At 41.0% G+C, this 18027-nt stretch overlaps 1 protein-coding gene across 1 annotated transcript in view; it reads right to left on the bottom strand.

Annotated features, from left to right (window-relative positions):
* IPO5 (importin 5) overlaps positions 1–18027 on the bottom strand; it is a 105000-nt gene that overhangs the window by 5526 nt on the left and 81447 nt on the right. Inside the window, exons 18-22 of the mRNA XM_075852407.1 lie at positions 15833–15929; positions 9750–9922; positions 9145–9256; positions 3145–3200; positions 777–899 (exon numbers count right to left, since the gene is read on the bottom strand). Of these exons, the coding sequence (XP_075708522.1) occupies positions 777–899; positions 3145–3200; positions 9145–9256; positions 9750–9922; positions 15833–15929 (561 nt within the window). The remainder of the gene's footprint in view (positions 1–776; positions 900–3144; positions 3201–9144; positions 9257–9749; positions 9923–15832; positions 15930–18027) is intronic.

Here is an 18027-nt window from a genome sequence, read left to right as displayed (position 1 = left end):
CTGTCTGTTCCGTTTGCCTGCTTTTCGGACACACTATGTCATAGTGACACAGTGTAATGTATTAGCATACAGGAGTATGCTAATACATTACAAGTAAAAAATACCATTATAAATAAAGTTATCCCTTAATGGGATTAAAAAAAAAGTAAAAATAAAATAAAAAAAGGCCCAAAAAAAGGCATTATTTTGCATAAAATATATTTTATTGCCCCTACACTAAATAAAAACATAAAACCTACACATTAGGTATCTATACGACAGTAATAACCTGAAGAATTAATCTAAAGGGTTATTTAGCGTGAAAACTGAACGGGATAAAAAAGGAAGAAAAACAATGCCAATAATCGCTTCTTCCTATATTCACGCCGTAATTTTTTTTTTAATTACCCCCAAACGGCGGGGGGGGGAAATTACTATTGCTCTCGCATAAAACTAGGCCTCATACAACCACATCAATGAAAAAAGAAAAAAAAAGTTATGGCCTCTGAAAGGCAGAGAGGCAAAAACAAACATTTAGCTGGTCAGTAAGGGGTTAAATGAACACCTTGCATTAAAAACATGCAATAATAAAAAGAAAACACACAACTACTTTTGACAGGTTTCCCATTATCCTGTATGAATCCTACTGTCACTTCACTATAGCAAATACGATAGGAGCAAGTTCAAATGATAATGAATGCATGTCACATAACTCGCAATGCTACATTAAAAAAAACAAAAACAATTTGACATCTTCACCATCACAAAGGACTCTGAAGGCTCCTAAATCAACTTACAATCAAATTAACAATTAATGGCAGCAACTGTTCAAACCACGGTAACACCTTCTCTTTGTAGCTACTGAATAGAGAGTGCAAAACGTCTGCTACTTTAGTTAGAATGTAAACATCATTGTCATCCTGAGGAAATAAAATCAAGAGATTGTTGTGCATTAGCAACAAGATATCATGAATTTTTAATTTATTAGCGATCTGGTGAAAAGCTTAGTACCACAGATCATTATACACCAAACCATATATTATGAAGCAAGATGTATTTCTATATATTTTTAGTTAACCCTTTCCCGACCTATGACGAAAATGAACGTCATGGTCGGCTGCTAGATCGCGCACCATGACGTTCATTTTCGTCAGTATTTCAAACTGTCACTGTAAACACAGAGTGACAAGCCTGCGATGACATATCAGTCTTGCCCGTCAGCGGACCATCGCCACTGCTTTCGGCAATTAACCCCTTAAATGCGGCGACCGATTGCCGTCACTGCATTTAAGTGGTTTGAAGCACATCGGCAGCCCCCACGAAGTGATTGTGGGGGCTGCCGATGCTTGTTCTGTCAATCGGAGGCCAGACAATGGCCTCCGGGTTGCCATGTACGGAAGCCTCGGAGGTACAGCCGTGTCCAGGCTGGTAATGATGTATATTCATTATCAGGACACTACAGTAATGTTAGTGTTTGTAGCTGCACATAACGATATAACTAGATCGCTAGTGCAGTGTAAATGAATGGAGAGAAGTGTATGACGCTGATTGGTCAGCGTCATACACCCCTCTGTACAACGCCCACTTGGTCTAAAGTAAAAACACACCCACTTGGGCATTAAGAAACTCATTAGCATAAAGCTAAAAATAGCTCAGTGGTTTAAAATAGATCGTTTTTCTAAATAAAAAGCATCACTGTCACCTACATTATAGCGCCGATCTTCTTATATAGGAGATAGGGCACTTATAATGTGGTGACAGAGCCTCTTTAAGTTGGGTTTATATAGGCCGATTTCTGCCCATAATCAGTGCTGTTTGGCGCTCGTTAACAGGCCGATGCTATACTGTATGGGGACGAACTATTGTTAAAGGAACAGTGTCATCACAAATTATTTTTTTATATGTTAAAGATGTTAGTGCTTTATTAAAAACGTTTATATTCATTTGTGTGTTTGTGTTTTACTTTTTCTTATTTTTACACTTTTTCTTCCCTATGGGGGCTGCCATTTTTTGTTCCATTTCTGTGTGTGTCGATTAACGACACATACAGACATGGAATACGGCAGCCACAGTCCCATAGGGACTGCGAACGGCTCCCGTCCCATTGACTTCAGTGTACGGCGTCTGTGTGGGAACTGCGCATGCGCCGCTCCCACACAGTCCAATTCGAAATTGGCGCCGTCCGGCGCCATTTTCCTTTGGACCGGAAGTCGCGGCCGGACAGTAATATTACTACTTCCGGTCGCGGCTTACGGATTTGTGCACTTGGACCAGCGGCAGCAAACGGAGCGGACGGGCCGGAGGGAGCCGCGGCGGCAGGAGCAGGTAAGAGATTTCAATGTATGTTCGTGTGTGTTTACTACTGTATGTAAACCTACTACACTGTGTGTTAGCTCAAAAAATGGCGACACAGTGTAGGAGGTTACACCGTTCAAACCCCTCGTTTATCCCGGCACTAGCCAGGATAAAGGAGGGGGGGATGCTGAGAGCTCACTAGAGCGAGGGCTTTTTACCCAATTTTGCAAAGCTGCAATTTTGGGGATAGCTCCATCTAGTGACCAAAAATGGGTAGTATTATAAATTAGAATTAATTTATAATATTTCCTGACTCGTGAAAAAAATAAAAAAAATTTGAACAATGTTTAATCACCCACACACTAAATGTTTAATTTTTAAAAAAAAAACATGTTTTTCTGGCAACACATTCCCTTTAATATCATCGGCAGCACACCCCCTATTTACATAGGGAGATGTGCTGCAGACAATGATGATTTTATAGCCTGCATAAACTATGTGATCAGCCAACAAACAAATGCTTGTTTGGCTGATAGCTGCCCTGTTTACACGGGCCAATAAAATCGGCAGAACGAGCATTGTTAGGATCGCTAAGTGCCGATTATTGGCCGTGTAAATGGGCCTTTAGATAGGAGCTTGTTAAATTTTACTAGGTTCAACTACTCTAACTGAACCTAGATCAAATTATACACCAACAAGTTCAGCCAAACTATAGCAGATTTAAAAAACAAGAGACCCAGTTGAATTTTGTGCCCGACACTGCTGCATTCTGCTCGCAGGGGGCAGCATAAAGTAGGTGACAGATTAACTTAAAATTTTACAATTGCAAGATACAAAACAGTGGTGTTTATCAACAAATCTAAGAGGTACCTCATCTTGCAATGATTCCTCAACTTGTTCATCATAGTCTTCATCTTGTCTTTTCACTAAAAATAAAACATCACATTTTCCCATCATTCTTTTTTTCCAAAGCATACTTGAGAAACCAGTCACCCTTGAGTTTGTGGAGTAACACAGAAAATATATACAGATTGTTTTTTTAAAAAAAAAATCTAACATTTCAAAGTTGTGTGTTAGATCAGGGAGATTTAAAAACCTAGAAAACAAACATGGTTACATAAAAAACTTTTTTTTGAGGTATTAAACAGGTTTACCATTTTGTGTGTATATATACACACACATCAAATATTAGAGTAATGCTATACTTTTCGAAAATAAATTAGAATGAGGCAAATTAGGTTTCTGGCAAAAAACAACAACTTGTAGTGATCGAGAAGCAGAATTATACATTGATCCACTAGCGCAAATATCAATGCGAGGGTATTTTCTTACATATCGGTATCACCGCTATTCCCAGTTAACCCCTTCCCGACATTTGCAGTATGGATAAGTCATGGAAAGCTAGTGCTTGCCGTATCCATACGGCAAATGCATGGCACTGTCTCAGGAGCTGAGCCGGTGCCATCATCGCCAGATGTCAGCGGTGTTTTACAGCTGACATCCGACTAATGGCGGGGACCGAAATTTGCTTCGATCCCCGCCATTAACCCCTTAAATGCAGCGGTCAAACGCACTCACTGCATTTAAGTTGTTTGCAGCTCAGCGGCAACCCCAGCAATGAAATTGCAGGGGTTCCGGTGGCTGCAATGGCAACCGGAGGCCTAATACTGGTCTCCCAATCTGCCTAGCACAGAAAACTTCCGGGCCACGCCCATAGGCGGGGCCTGAAAGGTTTCTGTAACCAACGGCAAGGTGGCGCCAGCTCAGGAGCTCAGCCGGTGTCATCAGCAGTGCATGTCAGCTGTATGTTACAGCTGACAACCACCTGTATCTGCAGGAACCAGAGCTAGCTCAGATTCATGCCATTAACCCTTTAGATGCAGCGAAAGCGATCGCTGCATCTTAGAGGTTGCTAGCAGATCGGCGGCCCTGACATGCAATCAGGGCTGCTGACTGCTGCTAGGGCAACAGGAGGCCTAACAATGGCCTCCTGCTCTACCATTACGGAAGCCGATTAGGCCCCATCGGGAGGTGAAGCCTAATCGGCTTGCTGTCAGTGACTGATTTAGTTTTTTTTTCTAATACATTGCACCACCTATGTAGTGTAATATATTCGATCTGTCAGTCAGACAGTTGGACCTTCAAGTCCCCTAGTGGGGAAAAAAGCGTGTTTGATTTTTTTTTACTTGAAACTTTTATGTTTTAAAAATTATTATTTTTTTTTAATACAAATCACACTTTTTCCCTCATCAAGTCCTTTATTATTGAAAAAAAAATAAATATATATACATATACATATATATATATATATACACACACCATACATATTTGGTATTGCCGCAACGGTAACGGCCTGAGCTATAAAAATATTATGTTATTTATGCCATACGGTGAACAGCATATAAAAAAAACACGCAAAAAAACTACACCAGAATCAGATCAAAAAGTCGCATGGATCCAAAAATGGTACCTTTATAAACTATAGCTCATCTCGCAAAAAAACAAGCCTTCATACAGCTCTGTTGACAAAAAAATTCAAACGTTCTGGTTCTTACAACTTAGCGACAGAAAAAACACATTTTTACAAAAGTAAATTTTATTGTGCAAAAAGTTGTAAAACACAAAAAATTTGGTATCGCCGGAATTGGACTGACCCACCAAACATCTCCTGGAAGCAGCGACGGTGCCCGTATTATACCAGGACACTTCCCAGGAAAATTCCCCAAACTGCTAATGTGCGGAGTGTGGCCAAAAAAACAAAACACATTTATCAGTGCGACACGGGCCTGTGCAGAAAGGTATTGTGTCACAGGGTGACACACATCTATGGATTATTTTACGGTCTTAATAACCCATTATATCACGCGACTATGCCCCTGATGTACTCTGCCCAGCTTACATCTGCCCCCACATTATAAACGGAAACACCAGCAATACTCAAACAAAACTACTACCTATCAAATCCACGCTCCAAAAGCCAAATGGTGCTCCCTCCCCTCTGAACCCTACAGCGTACCCAAACAGCAGTTTACTTCTACATATATGGCATCAGCATACCCGGGAGAACTCTTTTAACAAATTTTGGGATGTGTGTCTCCAGTGGCACAACATATTTGCCACTGAAATAGCATATCTAGGGAAAAATTTAAATCTTTACTTTGCACCATCCGCAGCGCAATCATTTAGGGAAAAGTCCTGCAGGGTGAAAATGCTCACTACACCCCTCAATAAATGCCTTGAGGGGTGTACTTTTCAAAATCGGGTCACTTCTAAGGGATTTATTTTATTATTTCACATCAGGGCCTCTGCAATTGTGAACCAATCCTTTGTAAATAGCCAAATTAGGCCTCAACTTCGCATGGTAATCATTCACTCCTGAGCCCTGTCAAATCTCCAGGCAAAAGATTAGGGCAACATGTAGGGTGATTCTAAAACCGGGAAACACAGCATAATAATTAGAGCGCTGTCTTGTTATGGTGGCACAAGCTGGGCACCACATATTGGCATAGCTATGGAAAAAATTCCATTTTCACTCTGCAACATCGAGTGTACACTTATTTCTGCAAAACACCTGTGGGGTTAACATGCTCACTACACCCCTAGGTGAATACCTTGAGGGGTGCAGTTTCCAAAATGTGGTCACTTCTCGGGAGGGTTTCCACTGTTTTGGTCCCACAGGGGCGTTGCAATGGCGACCAGAAACCAATCCAGCAAAATCTGCACTCCAAATGGCGCTCCTTCCCTTCTGAGCCCTGCCCTGTGCCAAAACAGCAGTATATGACCCCATATGGGGTATTGCCGTACTTAGCAGAAATTGCTCTACAAATGTCGGGGTTCTTTTTTTACTTTATTTGTTGAGAAAACGAAAAATTTTGAGTTAAAGCTACATCTTGTTGAAGAAAAGGGATTGTTTTTATTTTCACTGCCTAATGCTAATAAATTCTATGAAACACATGTGGGGTCAAAATGCTCACTACACCCCTAGATGAATTCGTCAAGGGGTGTAGTTTCCTAAATGGAGTCACTTTTTGGGCTCTCTCATCTTTTTGTCCCCTCAGGGGCTTTGCAAATGCCAAACATTCCTGCTAAATGTCATCTCCAAAAGCCAAATGGCGCTCTTTCCCTTCTAAGCCCTGCCGTGTGTCCAAACAGCCGTTTATGACCACATGTGGGGTACTGTTTCACTCGGGAGAAATTGCTTTACAAATTTTGCGATGCTTTTTCCCCTTTAGTCCTTGTGGAAATGAATTTTTTTTTTAGCAAAACCTACATTTTATTTGAAAAAAAAAATGTTGATATTACTTTTCACAGCCTACCGTATTTTTCGGACCATAAGACGCACCCAGGTTTTAAACAAACAATAGGAAATTTTTTTATATTTTACAAAAAAAACTATTGGTTAAAAAAAATAATTTACATTTTTTTCATCGTTTGAGCGGTGTGTTTATTTTTTGCGGGACGAGCTGTAGTTTTTATTAGCACCATTTTCTTGGTACATACGATTTTTATTTTATACTTTTTAGCGCTATGGTGACCAAAAAACAACGATTCTGGTGTATTAAATGTATTGTTTTTACGCCGTTCACTGTGTGAGTCAAATAATGCTATATTGTAATAGCTTCGGACCAATACGGACGCAGTGATACCAATTTTTTTTAAATTGTGCTTGGGGAAAAATGGGAAAAGGTTTTTTTTTTTTAAACTTTTACACCCCTGAAAATGTAACTAACTTTTTTATTTGGACACATTTTATTAGTTCCCCTAGGGGACTTGAACCAGCGATCATTAGATCGCTGGTACAATACACTGCAATACCTGGATGAGTTATGGAAACCGCGTAACTCGCTGAGCTACGCTGTTTCCGTAACTCCCATAGCAGTGAATGGCAGTTACAGAAGCAGCATAGCATGATACGCTGTTTCCGTAACTACTATTCAGTTCTATGGGAGTTACGGAAACAGCGTAGCTCAGCGAATTACGCTGTTTCCGTAACTCGACCGTGTAACCAGGAAGTGGTCGGGAGACAGCGGAGTCAGTAAGATGGAACAGGGTTTAGGGAGCCCCGTTCTAGAGATAGGTGTGGGGGGGGGGGGGTCCCAGAGATGGGACCAGCATCCATCTGACATTTATGACCTATCCTGTAGATAGGTCATAAATGTCCTTCATGGGAAGACCCCCTATAGATGCCACGGTCGGTAATGACTGCAGCATTGAACTAGTTAAACGGCCAGGAACAGCGCCATCGCTGTGCCTGGCCATTAGATCAGCGTGTCCGCTGTAAAACACAGCTGATATCTGCAGTGTATGGAGCGGGCTCAGCGCATAAGCCCGTTCCGCTCCAAACATCATCTCCTCCTTGCTCCATCATGTGCCGGCACATCACGGGTCGGGAAGGGGTTAAGTAAGAAGTGGTCAGTGGGCCCGGCGCTGCTGGGTCCCTTGACTAAAGACTATAAGACGCTGGGACTTTTTAGCAAGATTTATTCTTGCTAAAAACTGCGCCTTATAGTCTGAAAAATATGGTAATTCCAATAATTTCTGCAAAAAACCTGTGCGGTCAAAATACTCACTATAGCCCTAGATAATTTCCTCAATGGGTGTAGTTTCCAAAATGGGGCCACTTGTGGGGGGGGGGGTTTCCAGTTTTGTCCCCTCAGGGGCTTTGCAAATGCGACATGGCCTCCGCAAACCATTCCTGCTAAATGTGATCTCCAAAAGCCAAATAGCGCTCTTTCCCTTATAAGCCCTGCCGTGTGTCCAAACAGCCGTTTATGACTACATGTGGGGTATTGTTTTACTCAGGAGAAATAGCTTTACAAATTTTGCGGTGCTTTTTTGCCTTTAGTCCTTGTGTAAATGAAAACAAAATAAAATTAGCCATACCTACATTTTCTTTGAAAAAATGTAGATTTAAATGTTTTTGGCCTACTTCCAATAATTTCTGCAATAAACCTGTAGGGTCAAAATGCTCACTAGATCCCTAGATAATTTCCTTGAGGTGTGTAATTTCCCAAATGGGGTCACTTTTGGGGGATTTCCACTATTTTGGCACCACAAGAGCCCTTCAAACCTGACATGGTGCCTAAAATATATTCTAATAAAAAGGCGGCCCCAAAATTCTCTAGGTGCTCCTTTGCTTCAGTACATTACCACACTAGGGCCGCATGTGGGATATTTACTAAATCTGCAGAACCTGGGCAATAAATATTGAGTTGCATTTCTCTGGTAAAACTGCGTTACAAAAAAAATGGATTAAAATTGAATATCTGCAAAAATTTCACCTCTACTTTGCTTTAATTCCTGTGAAACGTCTAAAGGGTTAAGAAACTTTCTAAATGCGGTTTTGAATACTTTGAGGGGTGAAGTTTTTAAAATGGTGACTTATTGGGGGGTTTCTAATATATAGGGCCCTCAAAGCCACTTCACAACTGAACTGGCCCCTGTAAAAATAGCCTTTTGAAATTTTCTTGAAAACGGGAGAAATTACTGCTAAAGTTCTAAGCCGTTTAACATCCTAGGAAAAAAAAAAAAGAATGTTCAAAAAAGATGCCAATGCAAAGTAGACAAATGGGGGATGTTAATTCGCAACAATTTTGTGGTATAACTGCCTTACAAGATGATACATTTAAATTTGGAAAAATGTGAATTTATCCCTAAATTTTGGTGTTTTTCCACAATTAAATACTGAATGCATCAAGCAAATTTTGGCAGTAACAAAGTACAATGTGTCACGAGAAAATCTCAGAAATCGCTTGGATAGGTAGAAACATTCCGAAGTTATTACCACAAAGTGAAACATGTCAGATTTGAAAAATGAGAATGTCAGGAAGGTCAAAAGTGGCCAAAGAGGGAAGGGGTTAAATAGAATACCTTGTCTTAGCTCTTGATTTTTAAAGTGCTCTTCTAGTTTGCTTTTCAATATGCCTCCAAGTTCTTCGAAGTGTTCATTGTTTAAACATCCATCTCCCATCACCTCAATGCACTGCCATAAACAGAATTTATATTCGATTAAAAAACAAGGCGGGTAAATCCCAGGACAGACAGTGCGCAACTCAACCTTTCTAGAACACGTTTGATATAAGAAAAAATAAATAAACGATCAATAAAGCGTGAAAAATCTTGCAATGGTTAAACCAAATTTACTATGGAATAGAATAAAAAGCTTATATTTCTTCCCCATTCTGGTGTTTCGTCTTCAGTGAAACACTACCATCTTAACCTTATCAAAGTGGTAACAAGTCCCAATGAATGGAACCCCCAACCTCTCGTACACTGAAAACATACGCTATATGTAAATAGCAGTGCCCTAAGACTGGATTAACAGCATGGCTCTACACGACCGCATCCAAGGCACCAAAATTTATTAATGCATGTTTTACTTAAGAGTATCTGTAAGATGCTCTAAAGTAAAGAGGCCTGTGCAATAACAGATCACATTTACACAAAAGTTACATGATTCAAGTTCTAAAACTCACCTTTGCAAATGAATGCATTATTTCTGACAGAACATCAGAATCTGGCTCTGTTCCAATTCCTTTTATAAGAGCATCACACATGAAGTGCCACATTTGGGTTAGGTACTCAGGACCACGCACTCTTGCACATTCCAACAACAGTGGCATAGACTCTGCAGCAGCAACTCTTACACGTATGATTAAAGTTAAGAAAAATCAGACGGCAATATTATGAAATAAATTTTGAACACATTTTTCTCTTTATTGGGGGGGGGGGGGGGGGGGGGGGTGTGGCACCACGGTATAAGCTCCTGCCACTTGGAGACACTAGCTAGAAAAGTCTTGGCTCCATCCAGGCAGACCACACCCTTCCCACAGACACTGGCAAATTCAGTTTAGCCTAGTGATACTCATCTGTGTGCTGTGCGCTGAAATCACTGTCAGCACATGGAACCCATGCAATTCAATAGGGCCATTCACACATGCATTGTTTTTCACGCAGCGTGTCTGTTGCAGTGAGTTTCACGCATGTCCTATATTAGTGAGTTTTCACAAATACATTGAAAAGCAGAGAAAATAAATAAAAAAGTGCTTGCACGGACGTAAAAAAAAACGCACACGGACAAGAAATGTAGGAAAAACTGCAAAGTTTTTTTTACACGCGCAAATCGGACATGCTAGTCTGAATGTAGCCTTAGGATGAAGAAATGACCGGATACTCCGGTCAGCTTTCTCAGCTGCTGGTGGGTATGTTCCAAACCCCTTTCCCTCTTCTACCCACAGAAAAAGCATTTTTCAGCCACGACGCTCAATGGCCACGGGCAGAAAACGCAGCGAAAGCCTGCAAAATCCAGTGCGTGAACAGAGCCTTAGTTCACACGACCATGTTACGTCCGTAATGTACGGAACGTATTTCGGCCGGAAGACCCGGACCGAAAACAGTGCAGGGAGCCGGGCTCCTAGCATCATAGTGATGTACGATGCTAGGAGTCCCTGCCTCGCTGCCGGACAACTGTCCCGTACTGTAATCATGATTATAGTACAGGACAGTAGTTCCACGCAGAGGCAGGGACTCCTAGCGTCGTACATCACTATGATGCCAGGAGCCCAGCTCCCTGCACTGTGTTCGGTCCAGGTCTTCCGGCCGAAATACGTTCCGTACATTACGGACGTAACATGGTTGTGTGAACCCAGTCTAAGACTTCAGCTCTGCTGCAACTCCTTTTCTGGTGCCATCCTGCTCTTGTCTTCATCCACAGGGCACACAGCTAAAAGGCTCTGGTAGGCCAGCCTTTAGACTATTTGATTTTTGTTCTTCCCCCAGGGGTTCCACTTTCTTCTTCAGACATTGCTACTTGTTTATTACTTGTCATCCTTCTCGGGAGGATATTACCAAGAAGCCTATACAGGTGAGCAAGGCTACTTTTAAGGCCTGTTGCAATTGTGATATCAATTTTACTCGCAGCCAGCCAACTCCATTCTGCCCACAGTGCTTGCTATCCAGGGCTTTTCTTAAATGGCAATATCTTTTACTCAGGCCCTAGGAAACATTTGTAGACTATCCCAGTCCACGGTGCAGTCTTTGGAGTTTGCTTTCCCAGATTGCAGTGTTTAGGAGCCCTCCTTGCTTTCATTTGGATAATACTCTGTCTACATTTCACAGTAGATCCCATAAGAGGCGTAGGGGTGCCTTGAACAGGTCTCGTTCCTCAACAAGCTCTTTCCAAGGGGATCCCATGGCAGTCTTCAGTGATCATCTGGCCTCCAATGTGGATCAGTTTCTTTCCTCACGTGTCTTCTGACTCTGAACAGTTATTGCAGTTGTGAGCTGGTATGCAGGCGTTAATATATGTGCTGTAAGAAACACCTTGCATGTCAGATTTTCCCATGCCCCCTTTCTGGAGTTAGCACCCTTTAGGCCTTGTTCCTTCAGGAATTTTGAAGCTGTTTCCGTGACATTTTTTACCCGCGGACATAGAAAACCTCTGAAAACACTTTTTGTGCCTCCAAGTGATTTCAATGGGAGGTCAGAGACAGAACCACAGCATGAAAGGAAATGCCGCCTTTTTTCCCCCCTGCTGATGCCAGTCTGGGTCGCAGAGTGTTGCAGGTAGTGGTGTGTTAGGTGGATCACATAGCTGTACTTTTTGTTTTTTCCCACCCTCCGAGACTGCTTTAGGACGTCCCTTGGTACCACCCCCCCCCCGATGATTAGCAAGAAAACATTTTTGTACTCACCGTAAAATTTAATTCTTGTTGCATCCATTGGAGAGGTGTGTGTGTGTGTGTGTGTGTGTGGTGGGGGAGGGTGACACATATTCCACCCCTATTTTTTTGTTGTGTATTCTAGGCCCGGGACCTGTAATTCTGTTACTTTTCTCCCAGGACTGTGGGCATTCTTGTGTTTTTTTTCCTACTGCCTTTGCACAAACTAAATTAGCCATTGTATGTGAGAAGGGTATGAGCTGCCTGGCCGTAGCAAAAACTCTTTCCGTGCCCCTTAGTGGCAGGAGCTTTGTCCACCAATGGATTCAACGAGAAAAAGATTTTATGATGAATACAAAAATCTTCTTTAACTTGCATTGTACAGCCGCACTAATATATATATATATATGCAAAACTTCAAACTGCTCGTGTGGCAATCCTAATAATGACAGATTCCAAAGGCCAATAGACAATTATTAACTGCCGCTATTATGAGAACTTAATAATGCAATAATCTGTTTTCATAAACTAGGCCTTACCATAAAAATGGACACAACAAATCACCCACAGCTGCCTTTAAAGTCCATAAGCTGCATGGTACCCAATTTAAACACCCACAATTGTGTATTATGACGACCTTTTAGTCCTTGGTTAGACTAGATGCACACACTACAGCCAGATGTTACTTTAAAGTCTATACCAAAATGAGAAAGTCTACACAGTGTTTTGGTTTGTAGCATTTTGGGGTCAGTGCAGTTTTTTATCAAAATGCAGCATGCTCTTGGATTGCCATTTTTTTTCCATAGGCTTCTCTATAGGACTTCAAAAACGCCAGGAAAACCGCATGTACAAAGTAACAGTAAAAACGCTACGAAAAAGGCATATAAAAAAAATGCCATGAAATGGTCATTAAGGTTTCTACAAAATTTGCATAAATCAGTAGTGCAAGCGAATATACTTTTTAATATATCTTAAGAGGAAAAACACCTCTCCACTTACCAGACCCCCTCCCCCCAGTTGTTCACTCACTCTAAATTTACTGATTCTAAGCTCACTGAAGGCTTAGATTAAATGCTGCTCATAGAAGACTATGGGAAGGATGGAGCAGAGCGAGACACAGACGTGCTGCATCTTCTAGTAAGTGTTCTATCTTACCTCAGTGTTTGATTCACAGCTACACTGCTTTATGATGTCTTCCATGCTTCTGCTGTTGTTGTTACTGAGGGTGTGGTACAAAGAGATAGAGAAGGATATGTGCAATGTATGGGAGACATGATAGCAGTAGGGCTCCACCCACAAGCTCAGGGATAACTGAGAATTAGAGATATAGCCTCCAGAAGAGAAAACTGCAATATCAAAGTCATAAATGGCCAGAAAATGTTATTCCTTATGTACACACACATACATGACTGCTTATCCAAGAAAACACCCAAAAGGCATAGGGGTGTGGTTTAACAATCTGTTTCCTACTGCAGACAAGGTGGAAGGCTTCTGCTGCAGCCAGCTGTCTTACAGGCACAGGATTATGAAGAGGGGAAAAATAGCTGATCTCCTGGGACACAGACAAACTTTATATATTTCTCAGTATTAATTGCAATAGGAAACTAAATAAGAAAAAGATTAGAACAAGGAAGGAATTTGGGGATTTTTTTGAGTACTTTGTTAAGTGTTTCGTTAAAGCGTGGTGTTTTTTTTATGTGCATTATTAAAATTCTGAAGAAAAAAAAAAGTGTATAAGTGTGTGTGTGTGTGTGTGTGTGTGTAGGAGGCTTTGAAGTGTATATAACCTTTCATTGGACTTTTTAGAATAAGCTTTTATGTATGTACATGAGATAACACTATTTCTGGCCATTATATGCGGTGTATATGCTATTTTTTTTCTTAGCAGTTTCCCCCTCTGCAGGCTCTCTAATTCAGAGTTTTCCCTGAGCTAGTAGGTGGGGCCGAACTGCTATCATGTCTTCTATACACTGCACACAAAGGAGAATCCTGCTCTCATTTATCACATATATAGAAGCAGCAGTATGGAGGACATTATACAGCAAAACTTGGATATTCAGCAGCACAACCAGCAATGGAGACGTAACATCAGTATTCCAACTTAATGGAGAGCGCACGCAGGTAAGTATCCGCGATCCAAAAGAGATCACGAATCCATAGAGAGAGTAGACACTGCAGCACTGAAAAGTAGAAAAAAGGTTTTCTTTTATTCATCAAAACATGGACATGCTGTTTCAACCCTGTCAGGGTCTCTCAAGCATCCTTGAGAAAAACCCTGGACAGGGTTGAAATGTTGCATGTCCACGTTTTGATGAATTAAAGAAAAAAAATCATTTTTTCTACTTTAAGTGCTGCAGTCTCTTCTCTCTATATGGACATTATACAGCAGTAATGAGCAGCGTGAATCAAGCACTGGGGTGAGATAGTACACTTTCTAGAAGCGCCTGTGTGTCTCTATGCTCCTGCTCCCTCAGCCCCTCTCCATAGACTTTTAAGAGTAGGTGTAACCTGATCCTTCATTGAGCTGATGGTCCATCTGGACTTGGAGACAGAAAACGCTGTACATTCAAATTTAATGTTGTTAGGAGTAGAGTTGCACAATGAATTGAAATATCGAAATATCGCTATTTTGATGCCGTGCAACCTCAAACGGTTCAATATCATTAATACACTTATTCTGATACTAAACTGTCTGGCCGCACAGCTCAGTATTTGTAACACATGAATCTAGATAGAGCGGGGCTGCAGCTGTGTAATACAGCCATTGCCCTGCTCCTGAAAAGCATGCGTGTAGTCAGCATGATGTGATGCCGCCGACGCTGCACTAATGAGCACCGGCACGGATAGAACATTACGGGCGCTCTGCAAAACACCCCTATGTTCTGTTTTCAGTGCAGTTGCCGCCGCTCATTAGTGCAGCAACGGACATATAACCTCATGCTGACTGTGCACCACTTGTTGTTAGGAGCGTGGCAATGGATGTATTACACAGCCGCAGCCCTGCTCTAACTGCGGAGACCAGAGAAACCTCTGATCTCCACCGCTATACTCTTGAATGCTGCGATCAAAGCGGACAGCAGCATTCAAGGGGAAAATGGGAAGGGGAATGGTATGTCCCTTGGATCGAGAAACATACCATATATGGGCAGACAGCCCAGGGTCCATTGACCATATTTCCTATCAGTACACAGGCTAATGTACTGGAATATAGATATACGCCAGTAAATTACAGTTTAAAAATAAAATAAAGCAACGTTAAATTAAAAAAAACAAAACAAAAAACACTTTTTTACAACAAACATTCAAATACAGGTCTCAATACAAAATACATACACATTCAGTAGCACTACCGGAATAACCTGCACAACAAATTTATGGCGTCATTTAGGTGGACGCTGTAAAAAAAAAAAAAAAAGCTGCTTTCTTTCACTTATTAATGAGGCACGAGGTGTTCTGAATTTAGTACCTCCACGTACCTCGCATTAATAGTAATTAACCACATCATGTACCACAACCCAATGATGTCCATTATGAGTGTGAGAAACATTATGGGGCTTAATTACTATTAATGTGCGGCACATGAAGGTTCAAATTTCATCACACCACGTGCCTCATCAGAAAATGTAAAACTTTTTTATTATTATTGTTGGCAAAGTATCGTTTAGGTATAGAGAATCGCAATATACTACGTATCGATAGCGAAGTCCAAATTCAGGTATGGTGACAACCCTAGTTAGGAGGGGGGAAGAGTCTGATAAGTGGAGAAAAGGGTATTTTTCTCTAATAGGATAGAATACAGTTTCTTAAATTCGCTTGTAATATTGATCTATGTTGAGTTTTTTTTAAAAGTTACATTTCAACAAGATTCAAGTTTTAAAAAGTTTCACTTTCAAGGATATCATCATGGAAATAAAATTTAAGGAGTGGAACCATTAGTTTTACAACTTGTTCAGTATACTCCACAAATCCTTCCTTCAGCTCTTTAGCATAGCAAACCTGTAGGTATAAATAAAAGCGTTAAGAAAAACGATTCCGTGGGATATTTAATCACATTCCATACAAAGTAAACTTTTACACACTTTGCAAAATATTCTACCCAGCATGAAAGTTATTTTTGCAGCTCGGTCTACAGAAATTGCTTCTGTAGTCTGAACTAAAAAGGCTTAAAGTGTATTTGTAGGATCACATTACATTCTACAGCGCTAGCGGCCGTTCTGGAGACGGGAGCTTAGGAGAGCGAGCAGGACGCTCTCTTTTACTGCATAGTTATGAGGCATCAGCAGCATAGACTATACACAGTTCGTGCTGTAGTTAGAAGCAGAAATCGCTAATACAAGTTTAGAAAATGATTGTGCACACTCCTGGACTATAATAGTATTTCTTTATCAAGTCAGTGAAGGTACGCTTTAACTGTCTAAGTCAATTGTATCAATTATATTTGCAGTAACGTGTTCCCTGCCAATCCTTACTCAATGTAGCTTTCTTAAAGAGGTTTTTCGGAGAGAAAATTGAATGTCTATACTTAAGATTTCGAGAAGTCAGCAGATCCAAAAGAGGCAGCTTAGGCTTCGTTCACATCTGCACCAGGGTCCCGTTCCGTCTGTACTTTCCATGGGAACGGGACCCTGACTGATACAACCGTTGTAGACTACGCTATTGATTCAGTCAAAACGACAGAACCCTTGCACAACGGAGACAAACGGAAACCATTGGGACCGGATCAGTCACCTTTGAAATCAATGGTTATGGAAACCTTTGGTTTCCGGTTGTAACAGTCAGGGTCACGTTCCGACGGAAAGCTCAAACGGAACAGGATCGTGGTGCAGATGTGAACGAAGCCTTACAAGAGAAAGGTACTGCCGCAATCAAAGTTTCCAAAAACTGTTGGTTTATTCACCGAGCGGGGGAGGCGGAAAACAAAGAGGGCGGAAGAGACAGGATAACACGATCTAAATTACCACCAACCGGGAGGATCAACAGAATATAAAGAAGTAGACAGATTGGTGGTGAATATCTCCTCTGTTGAATTATCAGATAATGAATTTGACTTACTAAATAGGGGCCTTTCATATAGTGCACAAGGCCAATTCGATTGATTTAAATGTAAACTTGACCTTACTGTTTTTTTAGGAGTATTCGTCTAAAGGCATTCTTCTCAAACATAGAAGAAAAAAGGATTACGTTGTGTGATACAAGCAAGTTGAGATTGTGAATTTGAATTAAGGACACCAAGTACCTTTCAGCCACCAACCACCAATAAGGCTGTGGAGACATATATCCATTGGTGAAAAATAAAAAATTGAAGGATATGACTGGTGATGCTTTACTTAAACCTAATCTTACTAGACAAGAAATTGAGGCCCTTGATGTGCTCGCTGGTGCCCGTGACCTGACGATCAAGCCCGCTGATAAAGGGGGTGCGCTCATGGTTATGGACACCAGCGAATTCATCGAAGAGGCACTCAGATAAGTGAATGATATGCAGATTTATACTAAACTTAATAATGACCCTAAATTTGATATTGTGAACTTGAGGCTTATTGTTGATAATGAATAAGCAATGGATTTTATGGATGTTAAATTATATGAATATATACGGGTAAATGCCCTCGAACACCTGTTATATATCTGCTCTCCAAGATACATAAAAGTCTACATAAACCACCTGTAGGACCGATAGTCTCAGGGATAGGATCTGTGTTCACACCTATTGCTACCTTTTTGGATCAATTACTAAGGGGAGGAGAAACTAGTGCAAATGCTTATATTCAAGATACAACACAATTTATTAACAAACTGCAGGATATTGAGGTCTCTAAGGGGTGTTTTCTGGTATCATTGGACGTGGTATATTTATATACCAGTATTGAACATGAAAAGGATATATTGGCAGTTGCGGAATTGGACCCTAGACAATGAACAAAATGAATTTATTATAGCTTTACTGGAAGTTGTACTGCAGTGCAATTACTTTCTTTTTCAAGACACTTTTTACATACAATGCAGAGGGGTCTATAATGCTATGGGGTCCAATGCCGCACCAGCATATGCCATTATATTCATGCCACATTTAGAGGAGAGAGGTGTACCCATC

The sequence above is a fragment of the Rhinoderma darwinii genome, chromosome 2, assembly GCF_050947455.1.
Source record: "Rhinoderma darwinii isolate aRhiDar2 chromosome 2, aRhiDar2.hap1, whole genome shotgun sequence".
Taxonomy (NCBI): domain Eukaryota; kingdom Metazoa; phylum Chordata; class Amphibia; order Anura; family Rhinodermatidae; genus Rhinoderma; species Rhinoderma darwinii.
This window is presented reverse-complemented; position numbering and strand designations above follow the sequence as displayed.